The sequence below is a fragment of the Ceratotherium simum genome, chromosome 29, assembly GCF_057802395.1.
Source record: "Ceratotherium simum simum isolate JZ-2026a chromosome 29, ASM5780239v1, whole genome shotgun sequence".
Lineage (NCBI taxonomy): Eukaryota > Metazoa > Chordata > Mammalia > Perissodactyla > Rhinocerotidae > Ceratotherium > Ceratotherium simum.
Genome location: NC_141928.1, coordinates 23229385 through 23251277, shown reverse-complemented (window position 1 = coordinate 23251277; position 21893 = coordinate 23229385). Strand labels below are relative to the sequence as shown.

General features: G+C 40.4%; 1 protein-coding gene across 1 annotated transcript in view; it reads right to left on the bottom strand.

The window, feature by feature from the left end:
• Nucleotides 1–13266, bottom strand: part of INIP (INTS3 and NABP interacting protein) — a 32705-nt gene extending 19439 nt beyond the window's left edge. Inside the window, exons 1-2 of the mRNA XM_014782078.2 lie at nucleotides 13142–13266; nucleotides 11918–12000 (exon numbers count right to left, since the gene is read on the bottom strand). Of these exons, the coding sequence (XP_014637564.1) occupies nucleotides 11918–11942 (25 nt within the window). The 5' untranslated portion in view covers nucleotides 11943–12000; nucleotides 13142–13266. The remainder of the gene's footprint in view (nucleotides 1–11917; nucleotides 12001–13141) is intronic.
• Nucleotides 13267–21893: the final 8627 nt, after the last annotated feature.

The window sequence follows — 21893 nt, the reverse complement described above, 5'->3', positions numbered from 1 at the left end:
ACAATTTGGGCAATAATGCTCATATAAATACAAGCACAACTGAGCTTTTTGGTGCTCTTCAATGTATATAACCTTACATAAAATACTTTTTTAAATGTCTATAGTCCAATCAGTAATATTAAAAATACAATCTCATGAAAATATTTTTGTTTCCAAAGCACATGGGAGTGAAGTGGCATGGGGAAGAGGAAATAAGCGATACAAAAAGCTCATATTACAAGTAAAATGAGGATTTTAAAAAAACTTACTATTTACTACTATCAAGTTGAAGAGTAATTTTCAGAAGTACTAAAAATGTATAAACATTAAAGAATATGATATAATTTAGCAAATGATTTTCAACTAAACACCAAGCTGGTGTGTTAGGGCAGTTGAACTGAATATCATTTGTATTTTTTTTTAATGGAAGAAAACTTTGAGTTCAAAAAATATTTTAATTGCTCTCGCTCTAACATTTCAGTGCTGGGTTGAGGTTTAAATAAAAGTTATTCTATCCCCTTCCCTCATGTTACTAAATTTGCCAAATAGTCAACAGGGCTGGGTGGAGGCATTTCTGGTAGAGGGAGCTTCATGTAGAAAGACACACGTCAATGCAACAGTGTTAGTGGTCAATGAAACCTTATACTGAAGAAAAAATGGTAAGATATAAAAAGATGTAGTAATGTTAAAGTTAAACTGGGCTACCATTATTAACATATGCCCTAAAAGAAACATGTTTCCCTGTTCTGTCACTACTATGGCAAGCAACAATGCCTTCCTCCTTATCACCAACTCCACGTGGAATAAATTTTGGTCTCAAATACTGTCTTTCATTAAAAGGAACAGAATTCTAAAGACTAATTCATGTCTTGGGGCAGGAAAAAAATCAAGATGGGCCTGGAATATCTTGTTGTCAGAAAGCAAGAAGATTTTTTTTAAAAGGTCCGGAATAGTGATAAAAGAACAAAGAAGCCAGTCTGAGGTTAGCCAGGCTGTCACAATTGGAACATTATAAAGAGACTAATTATAGCTAAATGTAACAAATTGAATCTATGATAAGCTATGAATTCATAATAAGATACAAAAAGGAAAGTTAGAGTACATAAAAAGAGAGCTGTAAAGAAGGGTGAAAATAATATTAATTATGTTAATAATTAGGTTAGTGTTAACATTTAGGTGTTTTGTTTCTGCTATTAAGCATATGTCTGTTTATAAAGTATAGCTGTGTACTTTTTGTTTAGGTACAGGAGAAAGGGGTAGATGCAGGGAACTATAGATAAGCCAAACAGTTCCAAAAAAAGCAAGTTATGTACCAATGGGAGAGTCAGATCAGTGCAGGTCCTCATACATACACACCATTTAAAAGGAGATCCAGTGGTTGACAAGCACCCATGGTCACAATGACCAAGTAGAAACTATGAGTTCTAACTGGATGAATTAATGAAATATCCTAAAGAGACCTATCTGTACAGACCTGATCCCTGATCTCTTGGGAGATGAAACATCTATAATTCCTGGCAGTAATGCTACCAAAAAAGGGCAATTCATAATGACAACAGAACACTGGGTTATGAAACACTAATCCCATTAAAAAAAAAAAAAAAGTATTTCATTCAGGGAATAACTCCAGGTTGCAAGAAACTAAAAATCTATGAGAAAAACATGAGCTTAAAAAAAAATCCCATAAACTTAGCAGGTAAAGTTTAATTATAGAAGAGACCCAGTACACACCAATACAGCTTTTAACCATCTTTAAAGGCATAACCAAATCTTGTGTTTTACTTAAGAATCAAATCCATCAACAATCCTAACCTCTGACTAATCTGAAATTTTCTCCTGTTTTGGTAGCAGTAAGATTACCATAATCCTGGGGCCGGCCCTGTGGCACAGCGGTTAAGTGCGCACGCTCCGCTGCTGGCGGCCCGGGGTTCAGATCCCGGGCTCGCACCAACATGCCACTTGTCAGGCCATGTTGTGGTGGCGTCCCATATAAAGTGGAGGGAGATGGGCAAGGATGTTAGCTCAGGGCCAGTCTTCCTCAACAAAAAGAGGAGGATTGGCATGGATGTTAGCGCACGGCTGATCTTCCTCACAAAAAAAAATTTTAAAAGATTACCATAACCCTAGGAAAAATTATTATAATCTTTGCAAAGCAAAGAAATAAGAATCTGGGAAGATTATTATAACCCCAGGAAGATATTAAAAAAACAAGTATAGAGAGTAAATGAATGAATTAAACTCATGCGTTAATATTTTAAAATAGGTTTAAGTGTAGTAAGTTTTGCAATCACTATATAAAGTATTACGGAAGACATATTAATTATAATCGTAATTTAAACTGTTATTAAAGAGAACGTAAACTAAATAAGCTTGTAATCAATTAGAAATGGTTACAAATTTTTATTTTCAAACTTAGCTTATTAGATAAGTAGGTTTAATAAATTGCATATTAATTAAATTATGAGCAGTGATGAGTATTTTTCTCCATGCACAAAATCTCCTCAGACATTAAAGAACTTGTGAAAATAGTTAAAGAGGTTGTCAGATGGGGTAGCTCCTAGCCTTCCTTCCCTGGTAAGGATGGGATAACACCTATCTCTGTATCTCACTTCATGCCCCATGCTCCCACCCAGAAGCCTGTGTTTCATCCTTATAACACCTCCCTCTTCCTACCCACATCCATCTTCCTACCCACATCCAACCAATCCCCTAGTCCAACAAATTTTATCTCCTAAATGTCTCTAAAATAACTTTCCCTCTCAACTCCTATTACACAGTCTAACCAGGCAAGGTTATCTCTTGTATAACATTCTAGAGATTAATGTTTATATATAGGCAGCCAAGAGCCACAAAAGCCACTTTACAGGGAAAGGGTATGGTCAGATCTATTAAGCTTTTGTTTTCTGATCTTGTCTAATGCCCCTGAATCCTATGCTTCTGTCTTGAGCTTTAAAAAATAATCTAGTATTAATTTACATGTCAGTTTTACACAAAACATTTATATTATAAAAGTATATAAAAGTCAACAGATAGCACTTAGGTGGTAGTAATAGCTTATTTCAAATTTGAAACTTAAGGCACAAACTAGGTAGTCTATCTGGTTATGTGAAGTAGTTAAGTATAGTTTTCTATAGTAAGATTCTCCCACCTTCAGGGTTTATACAAACTTAGTCTAACAAGGGCATCAATATATAGCATTTAACTAACTTTTATTATACTCACTACATGAGTTGTTTTTTTTTTTTAAAACACACTGTCTTTTGCCGTATTTTAACATTTTACTTTTACATGTATCTTAAAGTTACATGTAACTTTTACATTCTTAGAAGCATGAAGGTGTTAATATATATTATCTCGTGTACAGTAGGAATTACTTAATATTCCTTTATAACTAACCTTTTTCCTAATACAATTTTCTTAGAATAAAGCAGCAGAATCTAAAAATATTTCCACTTTTAGAACTATAACCCTATCTACATTCACAATCATATATATTCTCATTTCCACATTCATTCATAGAAACACTTAACTCCCACACATTTTTGTCACTAAAAACATTCTCAAGTAACTACTATTACATCAAATTGCATTTAAAATCTAACAGCTGATATTCACTTTATGTGAACAGTTCTATCACATTTAAACAAGGACTAACTGGAATTCTTTTTATTGAAAAAAAATCTAAAACTAAAGAATGAAAATTATTTTGTTTGATTAGTGGGGTTATGGATAATCTACTTTCAAATTACAGTTGTTGGGGCCGGCCCGGTGGCTTAGCAGTTAAGTGCACACGCTCCGCTACTGGCTGCCTGGGTTGGGATCCCGGGCACGTACCGACACACCGCTGCTCCGGCCATGCTGAGGCCGCCTCCCACATACAGCAACTAAAAGGATGTGCAACTATGACATACAACTATCTACTGGGGTTTTGGGGGAAAAAAAAGGAGGAGGATTGGCAATAGATGTTAGCTCAGAGCCGGTCTTCCTCAGCAAAAAGAGGAGGATTAGCATGGATGTTAGCTCAGGGCTGATCTTCCTCACAAAAACAAAAACAAACAAACAAAAAAACAAATTACAGTTGTTGTATTGCTTTCATGACAATGATTTTTAAAAAGATATTGTAGGGGCCAGCCCCATGGCATAGTGGTTAAGTGCATGCGCTCTGCCGCTGGTGGCCCAGGTTCGGATCCCGGGCACACAGTGATGCACCACTTGTCAGGCCATGCTGTGGCGGCGTCCCATATAAAGTGGAGGAAGATGGGCACGGATGTTAGCCCAGGGCCAGTCTTCCTCAGCAAAAAGAGGAGGATTGGCATGGATGTTAGCTCAGGGCTGATCTTCCTCACACACACAAAAAATAATAAAATAAAATAAAAAGATATTGTAAAATATTATCCAAATCCTTTCAAGCAGTTATCCTACAGGCTATATACTCTTCAGTATACAGTAAATCACAGTATCATACTTAAGACATCTGTTTAGTATTAGAGGAAAGTCACTGTGGCACTACTGGTTTAACATGTTTTAAGTTATTTACTGATTCAACATATATTTATTGTGTATCCATCACATACAGGCACTAAGGTAGGTTCTAAGGATACAACGATGAGCCAAAACTTGACATGATTCTGGCTTTCAGGGTTCTCAAACAGTCCAGTGAAGATAGAGATTATCAAATAGTTACACAAATGAATGTATAATTAGAATCTAAGATGAGTAGTCTGAAATAAATAAAATTCTATAAGCATTTATAACCATCATTATTGTAGGAATCAAGGGTGAATAAACTTGACCTAGACTAGTAGTGGGGGGAGCAGTGTCAGAGAAGTCTTCCAGAGGAAATAACGCTTGAGCTGAAATCTAAAGGATGAATAAGTTAATTAGAGGTGGGGAACAAAATAACTCTTCCCTGTTTAAAAAGATCACTGTAGCTGCAACGTTGAGAACAGACTAGACAAGAGAAAACAGGAGACTATCACAGTAGAACATGCTAGAGATGACAGAAATTGTTAGTGGCCAGGGAAATGGAAAGAAATGAACAGACCCAAGAGCTATTTAGGAAGTTAAATCAACAGGACAGTGATAGAGTAAATATAAAGGAAGGAAGGAGGAAGAAGGTATCATGGATGGCTTCTCGATTTTTGGCTCATCTAGTTAAATGGTGTATTATTTCTATTTTTCTATTGCTGTTGTAACAAATTACCACAAACTTACTGGCTCAAAACAACACAAAATCTATTATCTTACAGTTCTATAGGTTAGTGGTCTCACTGGGCTAAAATCAAGGGTTGCTTTCTGGAGGCTCTAGGAGAAAATCTGTTCCCTTGCCTTTTTCAGCCTCTACAAGCTGCTGGAGTTCCTTGGCTCGTGGTCCCCTTTTACCAACCTCAAAGCCAGCAACATTGCATCTCTCTGATCAGTCCTCTTGGTCATTTCTCTGACCACAGCCAGGAAAAAATTCTCTGCTTTTAAGGACTCATGTGATTAAAATGGGCCCACCTGGATAATCCAGGATAATCCTCCCATCTCAAGGCCATTAACCTTGATCACACGTGCAAAGTTCCTTGTGTAATGTAACATAGTCACAGGTTCCAGGGATTATGACGGGGGTATCTTTGGCAGGTAAGGGGTGATGGTGGTGGTATTCTGCCTACCAATATATAAAATGCATTCAGTGGTTAAAGCTCAAACCTTATCCAGGGGAGACTGCTTGATGTCTACGTCTTAGCAGAATAAAAAATAAAACACAAATTGATTAGTACCAGTAATTAGTCTTCTAGGTATCTGGTTAATGGCAAACACTTCCTTTAACTTTCTTTTTTTTTTTTTTTTTTTTTAAAGATTTTATTTATTCAGTTTTTTCCCCCCAAAGCCCCAGTAGATAGTTGTATGTCATAGGTTCACATCCTTCTAGTTGCTGTACGTGGGACTCGGCCTCACGTTGGACGGAGAAGTGGTGCCTCGGGGCGCTCCCAGGATCCGAACCCGGGCCGCCAGCATCAGAGCGCGCGCACTTAACCGCTAAGCCACGGAGCCGGCCCCCTTTAACTTTCGAGATTAAAAAATTATTCAACTCTTAGCCACCTTTTGGGATTTACTAAAAATACATCTCAAAGGAAAGGAATAAGTCCTGATGTCTGCTCAGGTGATCTGCCTGTATTCAAGTTCTCTCTCTCCCAGACCCCAAGGACTTACCTCTTGTAAGCAACTGCCACTTTTTCTAACCATTGAGGTTTCTCATCTTCAGGACTGGCTAAAGAAGATGATGACGTATCCTCTGCTTGAATCAATCTTTCCCCCTTACTCATTTTTCTCTTCCTCTTACATATAAACTCACAGGCCCATGTCACTGTAAAGATTTTCTGCTTAATAACAGATGCAGAAGAGATTCAAAGTTAAGAAGAGGTCTTTCCCCGTAGTCTAGAGCTCCCATTTTTTCTTGGAAGCTATAATTAGAATGTTCTAATCTGCAGCTAAAGTGCAGTAGGGGAACATACTATATGAACAGGGAACTTGGACACAGAATCAATCCGGGTTCTCATCTCAGTACTACCAGCTACTATTTAATACTGGGAAAACTACCTCACTATGCAGGACCAATAAAGTTAACAGTAACAACTTCGAAGCATGGTTATATGAATATAAAAAACATAAGTAAAATACCTAGCACGCTGCCTGCCATGTGGTAGTTGCTTAATAAATACTAGCTATTACCGTTATTATCTAGTATTCTCTTTCTCCCTGTTAGTTAACAACACTAGATTCTTGTCAGCCCCATTCTGAGAATTCTCTTTCAGTGAATAGTTTTTCATTACAAAGGATATAACTGATTAGCATGCAGCTTTCTAGGTTACACTCACATGACAGGCCTCCCAGGCCAGTCTGAATGGACCTGGGGATCCCAAGCTTTCTCCTAACTATACAAATGACCTGAAGCTACTTTACATCATATTCTGCCTCAACTCAGTTTCATTCCTATTGGAACCTTGGGCCTACCCATCAATCCTAGCATCAGACAAATCCAGCACTCTCTTTGCCTTGGCGATTAAAGATGAGACAAAAAGAGGGGCCGGCCCAGTGGCACAAGCGGTTAAGTGCGCGCACTCCGCTGTGGTGGCCTGGGGTTCACCGGTTCAGATCCCAGGCGCGCACCAACGAACCACACTTGTCAGGCCATGCTGTGGCAGGCGTCCCATATAAAGTGGAGGAAGATGGGCACGGATGTTAGCCCAGGGCCAGTCTTCCTCAACAAAAAGAGGAGGAGTGGCAGATGTTAGCTCAGGGCCAATCTTCCTCACAAAAAAAAAAAAAAGAGAGAGAGAGACAAACAGAAATCTAGCTTTAAAAAACCTACTCCAAATCGTGTCTCTGCATCCACACGCTCATCTTTAAAAAGGTACAAATACTAGAATTTTAAGATGATTTTTATGCATCATTGAGACAAACTCTTAATTGAGAGGTAGCATACTTTAGTACAAGCCTGAAGGGTAAATTTGCTTTCCTTCTGGATCACAGATGGTTTAGGTAAGACTTGTACTTGGGTCTGAGGTCAAGTAATACACCTCCCAGGAGCTATGCCATCCCATTCCTACACAGCAGCCTGAAATCACAGCTAAGAGCATCCAGCGTGGTCCCAAATCAACAGTTCTCACCACTTGAGCTGCAGGGCTTATAGTAGTACTATAAGCCGTTTGAGATAACTATAAAATAAAAGAATCAAAGAATTCACCTTCCTTACACAGTATTTCACCAGATTTCTCTGTGTACCTGAAATCAGGCTGGATCAATTCAACTGATACCACATGATCACAGGACTTTGATAGTTACCAGTAATGAAAGACTCTTTACATAGGAATGATACTTTGGCCAAATTCCAGTTTGACAATCTGCCTCTACATATTAAAATTCTCAAAATGTTACTTCTCATCAAATAATTATTAAGAACCTACCAAATGGTCCACACTATGATGGATGCTAAGAATATGAGACTTCAGTAACTGTCTGCCAAGAGCTTATGAAATTTAGCAGTCCTGATTACTACTGTAGTACGATGGACTGCTAGACCTGCAGGGGGGCTTTGTGAACACAATGGATTCTGTACCCTACACCAGAGGCATTAATAAATTACAGTGCAGGGCCGGCCCCGTGGCTTAGCAGTTAAGTGCGTGCGCTCCACTACTGGCGGCCTGGGCTCGGATCCTGGGCGCGCACCGATGCACCGCTTCTCCGGCCATGCTGAGGCCGCATCCCACATACAGCAACTAGAAGGATGTGCAACTATGACATACAACTATCTACTGGGGCTTTGGGGAAAAAAAAAGGAGGAAAATTGGCAATAGATGTTAGCTCAGAGCCGGTATTCCTCAGCAAAAAGAGGAGGATTGGCATGGATGTTAGCTCAGGGCTGATCTTCCTCACAAAAAAATAAATAAATAAAATAAAACTGTTAAAAAAAAAATAAATTACAGTGCACAAATCAAGATTTTTTTAAGTCATTGTTCAGTTACCATTGTAAGATAATTATGGCACTTGGCCTTCAATCTCCATAATAAGTACTCCCTATCACATAAACAGTACAGAAACAACTTAATATAGAGAGTAAAATGTAATAGATCCAAATAAATAAGAATTTAAAAATTTCACTGAGTCTGGGAATCTGTAGAACATGATATGGACTCCCTCTGCTGGTGCCTAATTGCAGCAGCTACATAACACCAACAAAATGATCACAAAAGGGAAACAAAAGCCGAAAGACCAATCTAAATTCACTTCTATTTAGATTAGGGGATGTTTCATAGTGGATTTGACTATGATCAATCAAAGGCAACACTAAAAATAACTGTGTTTTATTGCAACTGCTAAAAAAAAGTAACCAGCAAATTGTAAATCTCAACTATTTGTGCTATTAGAACAGAGGGATAATTTAAAATTTATTTTCATTTGGACTGCATTGTATGATTTTTACCAGCATATTTTCTTTCCAAAATAGACTTCTTTTAGTTTTCATTTTGGTTCAAATTAAATTATTTTTAATCTGAGTTTTTATAGCTTGGTGAAAAGAAGAAGTCCAAGACCCCCAGGGGAATTTTGACCTGTGATTAGTCTACAGAGCACACATATCACCCGTGGTTATGTGAGAGGAGAACAGAACAGTATTAGCTGGTTACAACTGGTAAAGCTGTCACCACAGCTAGCTTTTTACAATACTACACTTCTGTAAAACTCATGGAACCTTTAGTTTGTCCTAAATGTAACTAATATACTAAAACAGATTCAGTGGGCTTCTAATTTCCAGTACTGGCATAGTTTGGTTAGACTAACCCTGCCGCAAATATAATTATAAGTTCTGGACAAAATATTAAACATTCATTATTTGAAGGCACTAGAAACTGACCAAACCAGGCCGATACTGCAGCCGGTGAGATTTGGGAATCTGGCCTTTTGCCTGAGGCATTCCTCAATCCACAAACAGCTGGAACAGCCTCATCTTACTGGCTTGAGGTATCAGAGGACAGAGTTCAGAGAGTAGCCAGAAAATTAGGGGAGAGACCTGAGAGGGAAAAGCAGAAGGAGCAAAGCCCAAAACAAGCCTATACAATCCACCTGAACTTTTCACTTCCTGCTAAATTACACATATGTGGGTGAGACCCAGGAGAGCCCAGCAGCAAAGCAGCAGCTGGAAGTGAAAAGAATGAAAAGAGATTTCAGCTGCTGCCCAACACGAGGGAGACACGAGTTTGGAGTATGAGTTGAGCCAAGCCACCTGCTAGAACAAAAACCACATTTCAGAGGAATACAACAGAATCCAGAGTCTCTACAAGTATCAGTCAGAATATTCAGTATCCAATAACAAATCACTTAGTAAGAAAAAGGAAAATGTGACCCATACTCCACAAAAATGCAGTCAACAGAAACCAACTCCAACATGATCCAGATGATGCAATTAGCAGTGATAAAGGACCTGTATCCAGACTCTAAAAAAAACCCCAACTTGATAAAAGAAATGACCCAATTTTTAAAAAATGAGCAAAAGACTTAACAAACACTTCACAAAGGAAGATTTACAATGGTCAATAAGTACATAAAAAAGTGCTCAACATTTGTCATCAGGGAAATGCAAGTTAATACCACAATGAGATGTCACTTCACACCCTCTAAAATGGCTAAAAGTAAAAACACCAACCACGCTATATGTGGAGCAATCTGAATTCTCACATATCGCTAGAGGGAATGTAAAATGGCACAACCACTTCGGGAAAAGGCTTGGCAGTTTTTCATAAAGTTAACTATATACACAGCTGCTCCATTCCTAGATAGTCATCCAAATATCTACAAAAAGACTTACAAATATTCAAAGCAGCTTTATTCACAATAGCCAAAACTCAAGACAACCCCAAAGCCCCCAAACAGGAGAATGAATAAACAAATTGTGGTAAATTCATATGATGGAATATTACTCCGCAATTACTCCGCAATTCATCCACAACGTGGATGAATCTCACAGACCGTAGAGTGAGTGAAAGAAGCTGGATACAAATGAGTACACAATTTATGATTCCATTTATATGAAGTTTAATATAAGACAAAACTAAGATTAAAAAAAATCAGAACAGAGGGGCTGGCCCAGTGGCGTAGTGGTTAAGTTCACGCACTCCACTTCAGCGGCCCAGGGTTCACAGGTTCAGATCCTGGGCCTGGACCTACGCACTGCTTGTCAAGCCATGCTGTGGTGGCGTCCCATATAAAGTAGAGGAAGATGGGTACGGATGTTAGCCCAGGGCCAATCTTCCTCAGCAAAAAGAGGAGGATTGGCAACAGATGTTAGCTCAGGGCTAATCTTCCTCACATAGACACAAAAAAAATCAGAACAAATATGAGTAATAAAAAAATATGATGGGTCAAATAGGAGTTTAGACTTGACATGGAAAGGAAATAGAGGTTTGCTTCAAGTATTTAAGCAGGAAACTACTTACAAAATGAGATTTAGTACTTTCTAGAGATTAAATTTTACTTTTTCTTATTACAGAAGTTATAGGTTTCTTATAAAAATGCAGATAGATTAAATATATTTCAATAAATAAAATGGGATGACACTATAAATTGCTCTCAACTCTTCTTTTCCCACTTAACAATAGCTATCACCATCTTTCTATGTTAATAAAGTACTCTTTGGTATCAGTATGTATTTACCAAAGAGTTGAGTAAATTCCTCATCCCTGGATTTCAGATTGCTTACAGTTTTTTTGCTATTATAAACAATGCTGCAATAAACATTCAAGTTAGTGTTTCCACACTTGGAAAACTTATTTTTAAATAAAAATCCCTTTTTTTTCTTGCTGAGGAAGATTTGCCTTGAGCTAACATCCATGCCAGTCTTCCTCTGTTTTTTAGTATGTGGGCCACCACCACAGCATGGCTGCTAACAGAGCAATGTAGGTCCGCACCCGGAAACTGAACCCGGGCCACCAAAGCGGAGCACGCCGAACTCAACCACTAGGCCACCAGGGCTGGCCCTAAAACTTCCTTCTTTAGATGTGTCCAACTTGATTTGCTTTAAGAGAGTTCTTAACACAGGTGAAATGTGCATGGAAATTTTTGGAGCAAATGAAGATAAAGGCATGGATATTGCCTGGTGACAATACAACTTCTTTAAAAGTGGTCCTGATTCAAATAGAGCAAAAGAACACAGATGTCAGAGGAGGACCTAAAGTTTACAATGTGAATAATCTTAACTCAGATTAAAATAGAGGATTAATAGATATTAAGGATGTTACATATCTGATACAAGGTTGGACTTGCTTCAAATATGCGGTTTTACTTTACTATTCATTTTTTATTCTGGCTACAGGAACTGCCTTATGCTAAATGTTCTATCAAAATAGCCTTACTATACGGCGAAAAAGTTCACAGTAATAAAAGAAATTCCAGTATGCATTACCTTGTCCTGAAGGGTTTGCTGCCATCTTCTTATTTTCTGTTTTAACTATGTTCAATGGCGAGTGGTCAGCAGTTTACAATCACCTGTGAAAAATATGTGTACACACATATGAAATGCACCATACTTTAATAACAAATTAAAAGTTGTCAGGAATAGCTAGCCTCCCTGCAATGAAACGTTTGCAGTTTCTTCACCTCTTCAGAAACATACATCTGAAAAGCACACAGACTTATGTCACAAATTTCAACTCTGCAAGTGCCTCAAGTACTGAATCACAGCGTGAAGGTTAAATGTTTATTCTTGTAGATGTTGATATCAACACCTAGCATTACTGTCTTTAATATACATCATTAGGCTGTGTTTACCAAATACTGCCAAATGTATCAACCAATTGATAAGCATCAATACAATCACAGTGCTAGGAAGAAAAATCACTCATCTATGGTGCCTCTAGGTTCATTTAAAAAACAGACCCAGCAACTACTGTGTAGACTGAAAGCTGAAAAGGAAAACGAGGCTAACATTTATCGAGTACATACTCTGCACCATACACTGTGTAAGATCCTTGAAATTCGTTATTTTATAGATGGGGAAATCGTGCCCAAGGTCACAAAGCTAGTAGGAACACCTTGGGCTGTTAGTTTCCAAACTTCGCGCTTTTCTAGAAGGCCTTGGGGAGATCCCAAATGGGCAAGACCCTACTCCTGCCCTCAAGGAACATATCCGGTGGGAAAATATAGTCTCGTTCAATCAATCACACTACAAAAGTTTAACAATGCGCTCTTTAAAAGGCGTAAAGAGTGCTCTGGAAGCGGAGAACTGATTCCATTGACGTGATGAGGGATGCGTTCAGGGGAGGTCGGGAAAGTACAAGGGCTAGCAAATAGATGTCGGTTTTGAACAAAATATCGTTAGGTGTCTCCTGCAGCTGAGGCACAGGGCAAGGGAAGCCGAGTTAGGACGGGAGGGACAAGACGGCCATCCTGTGAAGGGGAACGTCAAGCAGGGACGTAATAGGGCTCGACCTGCATCTCAAAAGGGTCCCCGCAGGCGGGCGTGGAGGGCAGGCCGGCCGGGGGCTGCGGCCGAGACGGGGAGTGAGCAACGATGGGAGGCAAGGGAGGCAGGGAGGCCACTGCACTGTGGCAACAGAGACGGCCGCAGCAGGTCAGCGCCAGGGCCACACACCTCTATCCCCCGCCGCCGCCAGGCCGTCCTACTTACCGGGGAAGCGAGAGTGCCTGGGACCGCCTCGCCGTCAGACTGCGCTCTCGGAGGGGGCGCGACCACTTAAAGACCTGCAAAACGAGTCCAACATGCCGCTCTACAACCTTCCCGCCCCCGCTGCGCTTCCGCCTCCTGATGACGTACACCGGAGAGAGCGGAAGTCCCGCCTCCCACCAGGTCCCAACAGCCACTGCCCACGGCGATTCGTACCTTATGTGCCGCCTCAGTGCAGACGCCACTTCCTTTCCGAAGAGTGGCAGCCGAAGAGGCTCATGGGAGATGCAGGCCGCACCATTGTGGGCGGGGCCCGAGTGGGGCGGGGCGAAGTGACGTATCCTGCTGGCTCGGCTAGGCAGGGGCGGGGCAGACACCGGCTGCGTCCCTAGCACCGCGAGTGGAACTTTCATCAAGGCCGCTGGCCGGAGAAAAGCCGTCAGCCCGCCAGTCCTGCCGCAGTGTAAATCCACTTCGACTGGGACTGAGGCCCAGCTGCCGTCGGGTCTCGGAGAGCGAGTCTTCATAAGCTAGGCTTGCTTTCAAGATTCAACAACCGTCTCGGGTTGTGTGTCCACAGACACATACAAATCCCAGGGATATTTTTCTTCTATGGTTTACATATTTATACATAAGAAAAGCACTCAACATGTACAAGTTTTTACTACTGTGCAATAATCTGCGTTTAAGAAATGGCTGTGCCACATCTCAGAATACTAGGACTTTCCTGGTGGGATTCCTTATGCCTGATTCCAGCACAGTAGATCTACATATCTACATTGAAAGGTAACCTTATATTGATGTGCGTCACCTGTTCTGTGGTCGTTAACCCCGTTATGCATCTTTTCTAGCATTTGAACATATGTTCTTAATAATCAATGTTTGCTCAGTACTAAGTGTTTATGATGCACAATTTTGTTGTGCGTGGATCATGACTGAAATGATAACACTACCAAGCATTTATTGAGTGCCTTCTGCGTTGTAGGTGCTTCCTATCCATCAGCTCCAGTCCTGTCATTCCCTGATTTATATATGATTTATATTTATTTATATATTTATGTATGATATATATATTTATGATTTGTATATGAAACTCAGAAATGTTGAGTTACTTTATGTCAAATAACAAGCTGAGTTTCAAAGGACTAAAGGTCTGCCAGATGCTATGGTCCATGTTCTTAAATCTCGTGCATTGTCTCTGCTCTGGAGGAAGGAATTCCTGAGACGAGCTGTTGCTGACATCTTTTTTTTTTTTTTTTTGTGATGAGATCAGCCCTGTGCTAACATCTGCCAATCCTCCTCTTTTGCTGAGGAAGACTGGCCCTGAGCTAACATCTGTGCCCAACTTCCTCCACTTTATATGGGACACCACCACAGCATTGCCTGCCAAGCGGTGTGTCGGTGCGCGCCAGGGATCCGAACCAGCGAACCCCAGGCCGCCGCAGCGGAGCGTGCACACCTAACCGCTTGCACCAGCGGGCCGGCCCCCTGACATCTTTAATGTAGCTATAAAGTGTAACACATGAGCATTTTGGTAGTTGGCCAGGACCCCTTTTCAGTTGAGGCGTGTTTGAGTCCTGGTCTGACTAAAAAGATGATGGAGGTGTATGTGGCTGACAGAACCTTAGGAGAATTTTCTGGGTTTAGGTGGCCTGACTAGATGGTGCAGAAACTAGGGCATAAGAAAGCTCCAGTCTAAGTCCCAAATGGACATTCTGAACAAAGCTTATTTAAGGAGAAAAAAAGCATGTTCTACCCCCAGAACAACATTTTGTAATTTCCTGGCAAGTTTAACCTCCCAGGGTTGGGAGAAGATTATCAGGAGAAAGATAAATTTAACTTGCTGCTGATTCTTTTGCCCTTTATTTGGTGAGTGCTAGCAGTTGAACCCCTCTATCTTCTCCTTGAGAGATTTGGAACTTGTGCCTCACAAGAATTTAACATATTGGTTAACAGTGAGTCAGTTCACGTGAGTTCAAATTCCAGCTCTGACGCTTAATGATTGTGAGCCTTTGTTTAACCTTTCAGTGCTTCTGTTCTGTCATCTACAAAAAGGAAATAAGAATAACTGAGTGACCACTTCACACTCGTTAGATGGCTGCTGTCAAAAAAACAAAGTAAAATAACAAGTGTCGGTAGAGAAATTGGAACCCCTGTGCACTATTGGCAGGAATGTAAAATGGTACAGCCCCTGTGGGAAACGGTATGGCGGTTACTCAAAATTAAAAATAGAATTACCATATGATCTAGCAATTCCACTTCTGGGTATATACACAAAAGAATTGAAAGCAGGGCCTCAAAGAGATATTTGTGCACCCGTATTCATAGCACCACTATTCACAATAGCCAAGAGGTGGAAGTAACCCAAGTGTCCATCAATGGATGAATGGATAAGCAAAATGTATGGACCGGCCCTGTGGCTTGGTGGTTAAGTGCGCGCGCTGCGATGCTGGCGGCCCGGGTTCGGATCCCGGGTGCGCATCGAGGCACCACTTCTCTGTCCATCCTGAGGCCGAGTCCCACATACAGCAACTAGAAGGGTGTGCAGCTGTGACATACAACTATCTACTGGGGCTTTGGGGGCAAAAAATAAATAAAATCTTTAAAACAAACAAACAAACAAACAAAAACACAAAATGTAGCATATACATACAATGGAATATTATTCAGCCTTAAAAAAGTGGGAAATTCTGACATATGTTACCAGCATGCGTATACCTTGAGGACATTATGCTAAGGGAAATAAGCCAGTCACAAAAAGACAAATACTGTGTGACTCCTCTTACATGAGGTACTTAGAGTTGTCAAAATCATAGAGACAGAAAGTAGTATATATACACAATGGAATACTACTCAGCTGTAAGAAATGATGAAATCCAGTCATTTGTGACAACATGGATGGACATTGAGGGTATTATGCAAAGTGAAATAAGTCAGAGTGAGAAGGTCAAATACTGTATGATTTCCTTCATTAAGTAGTAGATAATAACAACAATAAACAAACACACAGAGACAGAGGTTGGATTGGTGGTTACCAGAGGGGAAGGGAAGAGGGAGGAGGGCGAAAGGGATAATTCGGCACATGTGTGTGGTGATGGGCTGTAATTAGTATTTGGGTGGTGAACGTGATGTAATCTATGCAGAAATAGAAGTATAATGATGTACACCTGAAATTTATACACTGTTATAAACCAATGTTACTGCAATAAACAAAAAATTAAAAATAATAATAATAATAAAAAAAAAAAAAAGAAAGTAGAATAGTGGTTGCCAGGGGCTGGGGGGAAGGAGACAATGGAGAGTTGTTGTTTAATGGGTATAGAGTTTCAGTTTTATAAGATGAAAAGAGTTCTGGAGATGGATGTTGGTGATGGTGGCAACCATGAAAGATCTGTGTTTTACTGGATATCTTGGTACTTGGTCAATAGGTCAGCTGATAAATACATAGATCCTACGTATCTACTAGGGGAAAGTCCAAGAGAAAAGGAATGCATGTTATAGTCCCATGGCTCTGTTAACTGATAAGGAAATGCCAAGTAGCAGTCTATGAATTGCTTCATCTTGAAGCCATTATGATTATTACAGACCTTCAGTATCAAAGTAGAGAGTTGAAAATAGTCCCCAATTTCTAATTGGAGCCGCCCTAACCCTCTTTGGCTATTTTGTGATTAAATATGTACAGGAAATGCATTAGGCTAGACAGCCTTTAAAATCAAGTATGTAGAAGTTTGAGACAATTACTGTATTAGTTATCTATTGCTTGTAACAAATTACCCCAAAACTTGGCAGTTTAAAACAACAAATATTTATTCTCTTACTGTTTGTGAGGGACTGGAATCTAGGCAGCGTGGATGGGTGGTTCTGGCTTAGGGTCTTTTGTAAGGTTGCAGTCATGATGCTAGCTGGGGCTTGAGTCGTTTGAAAGCTCGACTGGATGGAAGGATCTGCTTGCAAGCTCACTCGTGGCTAATGGCAGGAGGCTTCAGTCCCTCACCACACAGGCCTTTCCGTAGAGTTGCTCATGACATGGTAACTCACAGCCAGAGCAAGTGATACAGGAGTGAGAGAGAGTGACCAAGACAGAAGCCACAGTGTCTTTTATAAGGGACATACCATCACTTCTGCCATCTACTGATGGTCACACAGACCAACCTTGATACAGTGTGGAAGGGGGACTACAAGGCTGTGAATACTGGGAGGTGGGATCATTGGGGACTGTCTTATTCCATTCAGGCTGCTGTAACAGAATGCCATAGACTGGATGGCTTATAAACAACAGAAATTTGTTTCTCACAGTTCTGGAGGCTGGGAAGTCCAAGACCAAGGCGCCAGCATGGTTGGGCTCTGGTGAAGGCCCGCTTCCTCATTCATAGATAGCTGTCTTTTTGCAGCAACCTCACATGGTGGTAGGAGTAAGGGAGCTCTCGGGGTCTCTTTTATAAGGGCACTAATCCCATTTATGCCTCATGACCTCATCACCTCCCAAAGGCCCCACCTCTGAATACCATCACCTTGGGGATTAGGATGGGAGGGGACACAAATATTCAGTCCAAAGCAGGGACCATCCTAGAAGCTGGCTACCACAACTACATTACTCAAATAAAATTTATTCTTATTTCAGAACCTGTAATAGGAAATGAGGTGAACTCAGTCTAAGAGAATTTTAGCCACAAAAAGGGGCGGAATTGCATACTGGTTAAGAGAGCAGCCTCTAGAACCAGACTGTCTGGATTCAGATCCTGGCTCTGCCACTTACTGGGTGAACACTTAGACAAGTTAGTTAACCTCTGTGTTCCTCAATTGCCTCATCCGTAGAAAAGGGTAATAAAAGCACCCCCTACCATGATATATATGGTTGGACACGAGCATTTTCCACCTTACAGGAATACAAGGGAAGCTACCCTTGAAGGAGAAGTGAGTTTCAGTTAAATCAGAAGGTAGACAGAGGGTTACATGGTTTGGTTAACAAGAATGTGCTTACTGTGAAATGAAACCTCTAGAAACTTCAGGGGAAATTGGTATCTTTTATTGAATCTTTACTATGTGCTAGGACTCCACATGCATTATCTCAAGACCAGCCTTTGAGAAGGATATGATTATCATCCACCTGTTTTAAAGATGTGGAGACCTTGAGACTTTGGGAAATGAAATAACTTGTCCAAGATGCCAACATCTTTGGTTGACAAGAATGAACTAAACTGCTAGGTGAAGCTGCCCCTTGTGTTTCTAACCATAGCCAAGGATGAGAATGTGAAGCGAGCTCACATGCTACCAGCTGGTACAGATTGAGTCCCCGTGTGGACTCAATTTGTACCACTCATATCATATCTTGGACCCTTAGGCCCAAGATGGAGGGGCTCCTGCCCCTACATTTTAGAGGGTCCTCATAACACACATGTGTACACACATACAAATTAGTTAAAGAACAGATGAGAACCTCTGGCACTTGGGATCTGGCACTTGGCACTGGCCCAGCACAACCTAGAATCTTGAACATCTGCTCCTAGCACTATTCATGCCCCATGAAAACGCTTCACTTCTCTTGCCCTATGTTCTTAAAGCAAAAGGCAGCTGGGTTGGAATGCTGTGAAGGTTTATGGGTTATGCCCCTATTGAGGTCCGAGTTGAGAAAAAACCCAGTTTTCCTCCTGTGTTTCTCCTTTACTCTCACACTACTACCACATTCACAACACTTATGATACAAGATGTGTGTGTGGGGGGGTTCCCACACAAAGCAATTCTGCGACACCAGCTGGGTGTCCTACAATTTAATTCTGACACTGTCTACCTGGAGATAGCGTCAAATCCCACAGGTTAAGGGCTCAGTCCCCCAGACTGCCCTACACTTCAGATGCTGATCACAAGTAGTAGATCCCCAGGTTACCCACAACTTCTGTTCGACTTGGCTACAAATCGGAGGTTCCCATGACCTCCTCCCCGCTTCGATTCTGTTATTTGCTAGAACAGCTCAAAGAACTCGGGGAAACACGTTTACTAGTTTATTAAAGGATATGATAAAGGATACAGATGAACAGCCAAATGAAGAGCTACAGAGGGCAGGGTCTGGGAGGGTTCTGAGTGCAGGAGCTTATATCACTGTGGAGTTGGGGTGTGTTACCCTCCTGGTATGAATGTATTTAGCAACGTGGAAGTTCTCCAAACCCTGTACTTTTGGGATTTTTTGGAGGCTTCATCACATAGGCATGATCAATCATTAACTCCATTTCTAGCCCCTCTCCCCTCTCTGGAGACTGGAGAATGGGGCTAAAAATTCCAAGCTTTTAATCACGACTTGTCTTTCTGGTCATCAGCCCCCATCCAGGGGCCATCCAGGAACCCACCCAGAATCACCTGATTAGAACAAAAGACACTCCTATCACCCGGGAAATTCCAGTGGATTTAGAAACCCTGTGTCAGGAACCGGGGTCAAAGTCCACATATTAGAACAAAAGATGTTCCTAGTGTTCTTATCACTCAGGAATTTACAAGGGTTTCAGGAGCTCTGTGCCAGGAATGAGGTCGGGGGTGGGAGGCAGAGACCAATAATATATTTTCTATTATCTCACAAGGTCAAAAATGGACACTGCTTTTTTTTTTTTTTTTTAAAGATTTTATTTATTTTATTTTTTCCCCCCAAAGCCCCAGTGGATAGTTGTATGTCGTAGCTGCACATCCTTCTAGTTGCTGTATGTGGGACTCGGCCTCAGGATGAACAGAGAAGTGGTGCCTCGATGCGCACCCGGGATCCGAACCCGGGCCACCAGCATCGCAGCGCGCGCACTTAACCACCAAGCCACAGGGCCGGCCCATGGACACTGCTTTTTAGTGCAGGGAATAGTTGAGGAGCAGAAGTACTTAGGTAAGAGAAAAAACAAATTGTTAACTTCCAAATACTTCCTCTCAGATCAGGTGAATTCAATAAATTCTTGCATAACCAACAATTATTTCTCTTTAGTGCTGAATGTCCATTTTCTTGCTTTTCTTCTTATTCTAACTGTGATTCTGGAGTTGCTCATGAATTGGTACAGTATTCACAACAGTTGTACTGGTGGCTGAGGAACCTTTCTGCAATATTAAACAATTGATATTCCTCTTATATTTGTATATTTATTGGTTTATATGTACCACGAATGAAGCAAGATACAGACTCTTTACTGCATGACTCTAGATATTGCTTAAAGAGATGGTAAAAATTGCAATATAAGTGATAATTTATGATAAAATTAAAATATATTCTAATAACCTGTGATAATTTATCATATGCATCCCCGTTTCAATGGTTTAAAATATGTAAAATTTGTGATTCATTTCTTTTTTTTTTTAATTTTTATTTATTTATTTCTTTTTTCCCCCCAGAGCCCCAGTAGATAGTTGTACGTCATAGCTGCACATCCTTCTAGTTGCTGTACGTGGGACGCGGCCTCAGCATGGCCGGAGAAGCGGTGCGTCGGTGCGCGCCCGGGATCCGAACCGGGGCCCCAGCAGCAGGGCGCGCGCACTTAACCGCCAAGCCACGGGCCGGCCCGTGCGATTCATTTCTGAATCTAAATACTACTTTAAGAATTTAATTGGCAATTTCAATTGTTGTTTGCTTACCAGAGAACACAATTTCTCTAAGTTGAAATTAATAAAAAACTAAGAACTACAATCACTTAAGAAAGCTTGTCCAATTTGACATGACTGTTGTTAGATTAATTAAACAAGGACACCATTAGACTGAGGTGGCTCTAACGCCCTGGTGGCTTACATAAGCAAACCAAAATCTAAGCCTGCAAATGCCTCAAGGTTACCTATGAAATTGAAACCTAAGGACAACCAGTCACAGCCAACTAGGCTCTAAGCTATAGCCCATCAATAATTTCCTTACTTTGCTTCACCTTTTCTCTATAAAAGTCTCTCTCTCCCCTACTCCTCGCGGTGGAGTGCTCCTAACCACTTCCGGTTTGGCGGTGCCTGATGCCAATCGATTTTTGCTCAAATAATCTCTTAAATTTTTAATATGCCTCAGTTTATCTTTTAACCGTGTCAATGGAACAAAATTTATGTGAAAATTTTTATAATCTTATAATAAATAGTTTGCTGCTATAAAGGCAAGAAAAAGAAATTTTATTAACTGTTTATGTATTTATCACTCATATCAAATATCAACAGACTACCCAGACATGAAAAATAATAAAGTTCAGACATGAAAAGTAATAAAGTTAGTTGTCTTTGATATTTAGCCAACTTTCAGTCATTTCAAAGCCATAGCTTGACACATATTTGCTGGCTTGATTTATGACTTTTAAATATTTACATATATGGAATGTGAGCCCTCATCTGCACTCTTGCCCCAGGCCCCACAGATGCTCAGATGGGCCTCACTGGGCACAAGTTTACATGTGTTCTTTCATTATTAACATAAGAAAATTAAAGTTCAAATATTTGATAGTTTTTTTATCTTAAACATACGTGTGAGAACTGAAATCTATTTCATTAGTTGATTAAATAGTGGTCATCCAGATGACTCAGAATATGCTATGTTATATTTTATATTCAGAATGTATTCAGAATATTAAAAAACTTCTATGATCATCATCAAAATGAAGACACTGAGAACATGCCTGCTCCATTTAAAAATACTGTACAGTTAACAGCAAAGAGACATAATTTTGAAGTGTAAAAAAAAAATTCTAATAAGTAAAATTGAAATTTTTTCTAAAATTGGAAATGCTTCTGTAATGCACCTCAAATTATATGACATGACTTCAACTTT